Source organism: Ranitomeya imitator, chromosome 8 (assembly GCF_032444005.1).
Source record: "Ranitomeya imitator isolate aRanImi1 chromosome 8, aRanImi1.pri, whole genome shotgun sequence".
NCBI classification, from domain to species: Eukaryota; Metazoa; Chordata; class Amphibia; order Anura; family Dendrobatidae; genus Ranitomeya; species Ranitomeya imitator.
The window spans coordinates 179177952-179188607 of record NC_091289.1 but is presented as its reverse complement, the minus strand read 5'-3'; the positions used below and the strand labels follow the sequence as shown (position 1 = coordinate 179188607).

The 10656-nt window shown below is 50.5% G+C and overlaps 1 protein-coding gene across 1 annotated transcript; it reads right to left on the bottom strand.

Annotated features, from left to right (window-relative positions):
- Positions 1–3271: 3271 nt before the first annotated feature.
- Positions 3272–10105, bottom strand: UROD (uroporphyrinogen decarboxylase). Its single transcript, XM_069738000.1, has 10 exons — positions 9953–10105; positions 7391–7503; positions 6637–6716; positions 6484–6546; positions 5953–6150; positions 5715–5876; positions 5502–5639; positions 5045–5145; positions 4785–4851; positions 3272–3681 (listed from the first exon to the last, which is right to left on the bottom strand). Exons 1-10 carry the CDS (start codon positions 9973–9975, stop codon positions 3523–3525), a joined length of 1104 nt encoding a protein of 367 aa, XP_069594101.1. The 5' UTR covers positions 9976–10105; the 3' UTR covers positions 3272–3522.
- Between the last annotated feature and the right edge of the window lie 551 nt (positions 10106–10656).

Here is a 10656-nt window from a genome sequence, read left to right as displayed (position 1 = left end):
AGAACACCTGAGCATGCTCAGGAAACTTGAGTAACGAGCATACTCGCTCATCACTAGTGGTCACCAAATATTGATGAGATTTAGATTTTTCTTTTGCTCATTAACTTTGCATTTTGTTAATTGATGATGATAATTCTATTAACATTTCTACTTTTGAAAGTTTCTAAATGTGCAGCGCTTTTTTTTTTTTTTTTTTTTTTAAACCTAGCTAAAACTTTTGCACAGTGCTGTGAATACCAGCTTCCTCTACTTTAGAACAGCAACAATAAACTTTTGCATTATGAGTTTTTTTCATCACGATGCCTGAAGATTGAGCTATATTCTCAATGATATGATATGAAGATAGGTCAGTTTTGCACTTTCTGGGTTCACAGTCCATACTCTGATAAGAAAACCTGCCTGATACATGCCTACAAGGCAGTGAGCCAAGGGCAGAAGACCCAGCGGTGGAGCCGGCTTCTCCCATAGATGGATCTAGGCCCCAATTCAGACAGTCAGAACCCCTATTCTAGTCTATGGGGCTGTTCACCTGTGTCACACAGAAACCTGTCTACGGGGCGCACAGATCCCATCCCTGATTTATCCGTTTTTAACATAATGGAGATGCAAAGTTTTTTGGCTTACGAAAAAAAAAAAAAAATCACTGATGGTTAAACCTGACTCATTGACCAAAAATGGAACATCAGTCATTTATTTTTTTTCATGCATCAGACGACTGATGAGGAGCTACGTTCACACCTCAATGTAAAACTTTTCTCTCGTGTCGTCCGTGTGGCATCCGTTTTCTAACTCGTCCTTTCCCCCCCCCCCCCAATAGACCGTCTGAACTTTTATCCATTGACTCTTAATATATCAGTTAAAAAACAGATGAAACTCAGATGGAAAACAGAATTACAAAGTTTATTTTATAGTTTTCCGTAGACTTTTAATTTTTTCAAATCGGATGAGAATAGGACATGTTCCGAGACTCACCCGAGCGATCACGTGGATCAGATCCGTGGACCAATAAAACTCAAAAGAAAAAAAAAAAATGGACAGCACGAGGACGAGTCCCACAGATGTGAATGTAGCCTTAGGCTACGTGTCCATGATGACTTTTTGATGTTGCAAATTTTCTGCACCTATTAAGTAAAATTTTGCAAAAATAAGCTGCGTAAAAAAAAAAAGCATCAAAAACTTATCGTTTGACCGTAGCAGTTTAGGCCTTTACGCCGACAGCCCCAGAGCGTCCGATCATCATGCAGGTTCACGTAAACTGTGCTCCAATCATTCCAGATCCAGAGGGTCCATCGCTCGCCCCCCGCCGTGCACCTCCCTCATCCTAAAGAGAAGTGTATCCCGCCTCATCGCCGAACTGTAACTGAAACTCAGGGAACACTACACGAAATAAAGTGACGACAAAGCGTTTATCGAGCTGTAAATACGAGAATATATGTGGATTATCAGATGTAACATACTAATTATTTATGACGGTTCTGTCCTTCTCCGCAGGGCGACGGTATACTTGAATGCTTTGGCTGGGGCGGTGCTTTAAGTGCTTTTCTCAGGTGGGAGGAGGGAAGCATTTCTTTTTTTTTTTTTTAGGGGAGGGGGTGTCATCTTTTGTGCAATGAGGTTTGGCTGTAATTTGTGGGAGACTTAAGACCGTGCCAAGAATCTGAGCTGGTCGATCCCCCCCATCCATAACAGTTGTACAGAATGGATTTTTGCAATAATGAACACACCCTCCCGAGAAGAAAATTGAGAATCCTTAAACCCGGACCATTAATTTAGGGTCGTGTATTTGTCTTGGCGATTCCAAAATTGTGCGCCGCAGGCGACTAGGAAAGACTGTGAGGTTTAGCAATAACTGTGGTGCAGCAGGGGGCGACCCTCCACCCCCCAAAAAAAATTATATCCTGTGAACTCTCCCTCGCACCAGTTTCTGTTCCCCTCCCTAATATTTATTTGTACCCCCTTATATGCATCCGTGAGTCACTCCTCTCCCAAACTGATGTCTTCTGTCGCCTGTCAGATGATGAAGCGGCCGGATCTCGGAGTATGGGGGATGGGCGATTATTAGTTGTCACCGACTCCGTTGCCGCCATCACCCGTCTCTCTTTCTGCATCGCCTCTCCACGTCCCAGAGCGCGCTCGCCCCTCAGTATTCCTTGCCACAGACGTATCATTGATCTTATTTTTACCAGTTTTATTTGTATGCTCTTACTTTTTCATTTTTGTCTTTTTTTTTTTTTTGTGCAACCTCTTAATGTTTGTTAATATTAATAAGAAAATGAACCCTATTTATGTATTGCCGAAACCATTTTATATGAATTGTGTTGAAAATTTCAGTGCTTTTTCTATGAATAAATTGTGAATCACAAACTTTTTTGTTTTCATGTGAACGGAACATTTAAAATGAGAGAATCCTAGTATCGATCCAGATCTCAGCGATATAAGATGCTGTAGTACCCGGCCAGCAGGGGGCGCGCTGCATATACGCTGCGTAAGATCGGCGCTAATGTCCGGCAGGGGGAGTGCTGGACGCACGCTGCGTAAGATCGGCGCTAATGTCCGGCAGGGGGAGTGCTGAACGCACGCTGCGTAAGATCGGCGCTAGTGTCCGGCAGGGGGAGTGCTGAACGCACGCTGCGTAAGATCGGCGCTAGTGTCCGGCAGGGGGCGCGCTGGATGCACGCTGCGTAAGATCGGCGCTAATGTCCGGCAGGGGGAGTGCTGGACGCACGCTGCGTAAGATCGGCGCTAATGTCCGGCAGGGGGCGCGCTGGACGCACGCTGCGTAAGATCGGCGCTAGTGTCCGGCAGGGGGAGTGCTGGACGCACGCTGCGTAAGATCGGCGCTAATGTCCGGCAGGGGATGCGCTGGACGCACGCTGCGTAAGATCCGTGCTAATGCAGGGCGCGCCCCTTGGTGGTGGCTATAGGTAGACTGCACCCCATGAAAAGGGAGTTCCTGCTCTGATTCAGTCCCAAATTGTAAAAATATTTTTTTGCGGTATGATCCAGGACTTTAATATTAAGGACACATATTTGTGATCTATGGATAACTCAAGATCAGGGAACGATAAAACCTCTCAGGGTCGAGTCATGAAAGGAAGCATATGGCAGTGGGAGCTGAGCCACATCTGATAATAAAACAATAGGTCTCCAACATTAATGTCCCAGGAAAACACCCACGAGAGCAAGCTAAAGGCAAGAAACGTGCTGCAAAACCCGCACCATCCAGACGCACGGAGCTGCATGGAGACAAGACTTCCGCTCACACCGCACGTCCCCTCCAGGAGGCTGCAGAACACATTTTATTCTATTAGATCAGACAATTACTGGGAGGTTGGAACATTGTCCTCCAACTCAGCAGAACATGAAGCAGCTTCCTCTATTCAGACCAGAGCAGCGATCCTCGAGGTCTAGGAGGAGGATCACCAGTTACTGCTTCTGTCCAGAGGTTAATTCTGCTACAACAGTCTTGTCATTAACCTCAGGGACACCGATGCTGGGATCATGTACTGTACGGCTCTGCCTTCATTTCTCCTTTTTCTCTGAGTATTTACGTACAGCAGAAATGAAGGCCCCAACGTGCTCCGGGTCCATGTCTGGATACAAACCATGACCCAAATTAGCAATGTAGCCGCGGCATCCAAAAGCCTCCAGCATCTTCTTCACAATCTCCTCAATGTTCTCCTGCAGCAAACGGGAGAGTAAAGATCAGATCCGTCAGAGCAAAGTATAGATGACAGGACAGCGAAACCAAGAGATGCAAATATGTCCAGCATTCATGTGACCAGTGCATCAGACTGTCCTCATACAGATATCCGGTATAAAAAGGGGGGGGGGGGGGGGGGGGAGAGAAGATATTGTGCCCCCTATGTACAAGAATACAACCCCTATAATGCTTCCCCCTACGTACAAGAATATAACTACTATAATACTGCTATGTACAAGAATACAACCGCTATAATACTGCCCCTATGTACAGGAATATAATTACTGAACCACAGCCCTCACATTGCCCTGGTTATACACCCCCGTGCCGTGAAGATGTTGTATTAATAAAGTGACCTGCACAGAAGATTGGTGAGTGCTGCCGTATTCCTTCCTGCCTATATGCATGTCCGTATGCTTTCCTGGCTATAGCACCCGAAATCTTGTAGACCAGCAGGGATTAACCCACTGGACTGTTCACAGTGCGCTTGATTGGTGGTGCGGATCGCTGTTCTCTTTGTCCTATTATAATACTGCCCCTACGCACGAGAATATAACTACTATAATACTGCCCCTACGCACGAGAATATAACTACTATAATACTGCCCCTACGCACGAGAACATAACTACTATAATACTGCCCCTACGCACGAGAATATAACTACTATAATACTGCGCCTATGCACGAGAATATAACTACTATAATACTGCGCCTATGCACGAGAATATAACTACTATAATACTGCCCCTATGTACTAGAATATAACTACTATAATACTGCCCCTACGCACGAGAATATAACTACTATAATACTGCGCCTATGCACGAGAATATAACTACTATAATACTGCCCCTATGTACTAGAATATAACTACTATAATACTGCTCCTATGTACAAGAATATAACTACTATAATACTGCTCCTATTTACAAGAATATGACATGAAATGTATAATGGACTCTCTCGATCCCCAATATATAAACTTCACCTGTAAGGATTGGGAAGTTTTGGTGTATGCAGCGTTCCCTCCTTCCCTCCCTGTAATACACTATAAACCCTGCGGTCGGGTCTCGCTCTCACCTTGCTGGCGTACAGGGCGCACGGATCCATGTTTCCTTGTAGCGTCACTCTCTTCCCCGTTTTCTCCCTGAAATAAAAAGTTGATATTGACGTTCTGCAGTACGTACGGTTTTTAGAAGGGAGAATATTAAGAGTTAAATGTCAGATGAGAGATTTACAGCGACACCAGAGAGTAGAGGAAAAACCAAGAGTCTTTGGAAATGTAGTGAGAAACAATGAAGACTAATGGACAGATAACCCCGGCACCTGCCCCGTCTCACCTGGCCTCCTCGGGTCGGATCGTCCAGTCCAGACCAACCACCTCATATCCAGACTGGGACAGATCCTCTAATCCGTAATGTGCGTCTTTGGCAAAAACGATCTGTAAGACAAGATCATTCTACAATGGATCCAGCACTGAGGAGATCCCATCACTAATACAATGTATAAGCACAAAAAAAATTTAAAGAAAAAAAAAAAACACGGGAGAATTGTTCAGCTTGAGGAACATCTTGTCTAGACTGATACACTGTAGCAAACCCTCAGCTGTGTCACCAGTTTGATTTCAGTGGATGGAATTTGGATTCTGAATCTTTACAATAGTGAAGACAGGACGCGCTGCATTACAAAGTTGCAGAAGTTTTTAGAATGACGCAGCCATTACTTTTGTGGCCGATGTATATGACATCTGGGGGTAGAGGGGTGCAGGACCCTTCCCTTGTGCGCACAGGGTCTCACCATAGGTACTTGCTCCAGCCCCTCCGCTTTCAGCTTCTGCTTCACTCTGCGTGAGATTTCCCGGAGATACGGCAAAGAAAAGTCTGCAAACTGCTGGGGTCCGAGGCAGCCGGCGTGAGACTCGAACACCTGCAGAGCCTAAAAAGAGACACGAGAGTCGTTACAGGACGCGGCCTCCTACCTGCAGAGACCGGCCACCGAATCCTGCTCTACCTGCGCTCCTGCTGCCACCTGGCCCACCAAGTAGTCCACGATGACGTCCGTGAGTTGCTGCAGCAGCTGGTGACTGGCGCTCGGGTTCTGGTAGAGCCAGCGTTTGGCTTTGGACATGGTGTTGGAGCCTCCTCCTTCTATCATATAGGTCATCAGCGTCCACTATGCGGAGAGGAGAGGACATTAAGCATCTATGAACGGGTCCTGCGCCTTCTCCATCACTGTCAGTGACACTTACCGGAGCGCCGGTGAACCCGATCAGCGGGACCTGCCCGGCTATTTTATGACGAGTCAGTGTGATCGCCCGAAACACGTAACCCAGCTCCTGAGACACGTCCACCGTAGGCTTCAGTTTCTGTAGATCCTCTGGGCCTTTAAGAGGCTCTGGGAATACCGGCCCCCTCCCTGGCTCCATGCGGATCTCCATCCCCAGTGCCTGGACCATGGGAAGAATATAATACAGTCAAAACAAGTTCTAGGAAAGTGTATGGCCCTTTAAGAGTGGTGCAGCACTGCAGAGGATTTAAGGTTGGTGTTATTTCCTATTAGGTCTTTTGGAGTGTGCCACCCTCTAGTGGTAAAAATTATTATTACACCACACTCGACATTTATTGATAATGTAGACTTTATAGAATTGGTAGTCCACTTGGTTTTGCTTTAAGAATGACCCAGATGTGCGGGAAGAAGTGTCATGGCGTCGGCTTTTTACCTATATCCACACACATATCTGCATACAGACTGAGCTCGTATAGAAAAACCAGATGATCACCTGCGGAATAACCAAAATATCCGAGAAGATAATCGCAGCGTCCAAGGGGAACCGGCGCAGCGGCTGCAAAATAAAAAGGTAAAGGCAAATAATCTTACTGCTTAACTGGAGCACAACCCCCATTTTCCCTCCCAGCACCATCCCCAGCATTACCTGTAACGTCAGCTCACAGCAAACCTCGGGGCTCCGACACGAAGCAAAGAAATCCTGAGCGGCGCGGGTCTCCCGGAATTCTGCACAGTAGAGAGGGAAACATGACATACAGCCCATCCACCAGGAGGCAGCACTGAGCGAGCGGCCATAAGCTGGGCACGGGGGTATTATCATGGGGGTCCTGCGCCTCGTAGCAGCCAATCATCAGATCGACGTCTATCACTGCTCATAACATTAGGTTCCAGATCTAGTGGGCTGCGAACAAGGCACTGTGAAATGCACCAGCCCGGAAGTGTTGTCATAGGGAGAGACAGAGAAAATATCTTCGGAAGAGATATTAGAAAATCTTTTTTTAAAAAAAAAAAAACGTAGATAATTCAGGACAAGAATAAGAAATTTAGAATTCGTTTAGTATAAAAAAAAAAGAAAGAAAGAAAGAAAGAAAGAAAGAAAGAAAGAAAGAAAGAAAGAAAGAAAGAAAGAAAGAAAGAAAGAAAAAAAGAAAGAAAAAAAGAAAGAAAAAAAGAAAGAAAGAAAAAAAAGAAAAAAAAAAGATCAGAAAAGTTTTAAAAATGCATCTGACAGGCGATGTCTTCTCATCCTCCGGTTACTTCCACAGCTGCATGCAAAGGATCCATGCAATATAAAGTAAAGCAGAGGTGATACCCGGCTCCTTATCTGCAGCTTTACAGCGGAGCAGCGGCGGAAACATCACAGGGAGACGATCATTCGCTTATTCTATAGAATCACCAACCTGGCAGATATCGGCCCGCTTGTCGCATACACCACACCGGCACATGGCGGCACTCCTCTCCCCGAGCGGCACGGAGGAAGGTATCATTCTTCAGAGCTGGGAAACCCTCGGGCCTGGGACAGAAGGATGATAATCACTGATCGGTGGAACGGCCCCTTATAAAGGTATTATTAATCTGCGCCCATCACATACCAGACAGTGCAGCTCCCGTGGTCCCGCAGCGGCCCCCCACAGTACCGCAGCAGCCCCCCCCCCCCCCCCCATAGTCCCGCAGCATCTCCCCCCCCCCATAGTCCCACAGCAGCTCCCCCCCCCACAGTCCCACCGCAGCCCCCCCAGTCCCACAGCAGCCCCCCCCCACAGTCCCGCAGCAGCCCCCCCCCCCCACAGTCCCGCAGCAGCCCCCCTACAGTGGCCCCCCCCACAGTCCCGCAGCAGCCCCCCCACCCCCCACCATTTCACTATTGTTATAGTCACATCTCCTATAATACTTGGGGTGATATAATGTGTCGCCGCTCATCTCCGCAGCCCCTCATGGAGAAGAGACTGGTAACAAGATGGAATCGCCCGACAGAAAATCTACGACCCCCCCACCGCACCCCGGACATGTGGCCGAGCAGTGGCGCCCCTTATCTCCGCTCTCGTGTCACGCCTGCGGGTTTAGAGCCGGATCCCGTTATCTAAAGGCTACAGACAAAACCATCAAAGGGGCGATGGAGGGGCACCACCCTGCTGACACATGGCATTAGTGCTGGTCCAGGCCCTTGGTGCCGGCACAGACTGGAACTGAGCAAAGCAGATGCCGGCTGTGCGATACAGAGGGGCAGACGCCAGCCGTGCGATACAGAGGGGCAGACGCCGGCCGTGCGATACAGAGGGGCAGACGCCGGCCGTGCGATACAGAGGGGCAGACGCCGGCCGTGCGATACAGAGGGGCAGACGCCGGCCGTGCGATACAGAGGGGCAGACGCCGGCCGTGCGATACAGAGGGGCAGACGCCGGCCGTGCGATACAGAGGGGCAGACGCCGGCCGTGCGATACAGAGGGGCAGACGCCGGCCGTGCGATACAGAGGGGCAGACGCCGGCCGTGCGATACAGAGGGGCAGACGCCGGCCGTGCGATACAGAGGGGCAGACGCCGGCCGTGCGATACAGAGGGGCAGACGCCGGCCGTGCGATACAGAGGGGCAGACGCCGGCCGTGCGATACAGAGGGGCAGACGCCGGCCGTGCGATACAGAGGGGCAGACGCCGGCCGTGCGATACAGAGGGGCAGACGCCGGCCGTGCGATACAGGGGTGCAGACGCCGGACGTGCGACACAGAGGTGCAGACGCCGGACGTGCGACACAGAGGTGCAGACGCCGGACGTGCGACACAGAGGTGCAGACGCCGGACGTGCGATACAGAGGTGCAGACGCCGGACGTGCGATACAGAGGTGCAGACGCCGGACGTGCGATACAGAGGGGCAGACGCCGGACGTGCGATACAGAGGGGCAGACGCCGGACGTGCGATACAGAGGTGCAGACGCCGGACGTGCGATACAGAGGTGCAGACGCCGGACGTGCGATACAGAGGTGCAGACGCCGGACGTGCGATACAGAGGTGCAGACGCCGGACGTGCGACACAGAGGTGCAGACGCCGGACGTGCGATACAGAGGTGCAGACGCCGGCTGTGTGATACAGAGGTGCAGACGCCGGCCGTGCGATACAGAGGTGCAGACGCCGGCAGCACGATACAGAGGTGCAGATGCCGGCAGCACGATACAGAGGTGCAGACGCTGGCCGTGTCATACAGAGGTGCAGACGCCGGCCGTGCGACACAGAGGTGCAGACGCCGGCCGTGCGATACAGAGGTGCAGACGCCGGCCGTGCGATACAGAGGTGCAGACGCCGGCTGTGTGATACAGAGGTGCAGACGCCGGCCGTGCGATACAGAGGTGCAGACGCCGGACGTGTGATACAGAGGTGCAGACGCCGGCCGTGCGATACAGAGGTGCAGACGCCGGACGTGTGATACAGAGGTGCAGATGCCGGCAGCACGATACAGAGGGGCAGACGCTGGCCGTGCGATACAGAGGTGCAGACGCCGGCCGTGTCATACAGAGGTGCAGACGCCGGCTGTGTGATACAGAGGTGCAGATGCCGGCAGCACGATACAGAGGTGCAGACGCCGGCCGTGTCATACAGAGGTGCAGACGCCGGCTGTGTGATACAGAGGTGCAGATGCCGGCAGCACGATACAGAGGTGCAGACGCTGGCCGTGTCATACAGAGGTGCAGATGCCGGCTGTGTGATACAGAGGTCCACAGCCTGTAGCGGCAGAATCAGGGGTGCAGAGGACCCCGCCACTAGGGGGCAGCAGCTTAGTGTCACATTCTCTTACGTCACTGCTGCAGGAAAGAAAATAGAGAATTCCCTATAAGTTAGAAATGAATGCAGCCCAGAATCCGTCCTCCTTCCCTCACACATGGCGCCAGAGAACGCGGACTGCAGTGACCTGTGACCTGTAGTCCTTAAAGGAGTGACCCCGCCTCCCCAGCAGAGCCGTCCATACTCACAGCAGGTGCTCCGGCTGCTCCATGATACCGCTGTGTAAGGCAGTGACAGCGCAGTGACTACGACCCTCAGCCTCCTCCGTCCACGCCTCCACATGGGCGCAGCCATAGAGTTCACTTATCTAATGACCACGCCCGCTCGCCGTTACCTAACGTATTAAAAGGACGGCAGCCATTGGTTAGAAGATTCCCCGCTGCCCAATCAGGGTTGAGAACACAAAGAGCGTTACTAAGCAACCGGACGGTGGGGCCGGAAGAGGTTACTGCGGTCAGTGTGACCTTACCGTACTTATCATATAATGCGCGCACATTAAAGGAGCATGAACTAATAAATCTGTGGTGATGTTCGACTGTGGGGGATTTCTGCAGACTCTGACGTCACATATCAGTGATATTGTCATTAGTCCTGGTGAACTACAAGTCCCATCTGTTCTTCCTTCTTACTTTTGACTGTGAAATGTCATTTATACTATTGTAGAGCTCTACATAGTCAATGTGGCCATTGGATTGGGTTCAGGGGCTTACACGTCAGAAATCACCCTGGAAACATGCAGCGCTGTGGGACACGTTCAACTACAGGCCGCGGTTTATGGAGGCCTGCGCCCAGCGTCACACGGATTATTCTGTACAGCATCGGGGGCTGCACAGACCCCTCTAATGTTACTGTACCCGGCCACCGTATAGACAGACTCCAGGTCTGCGGCCGA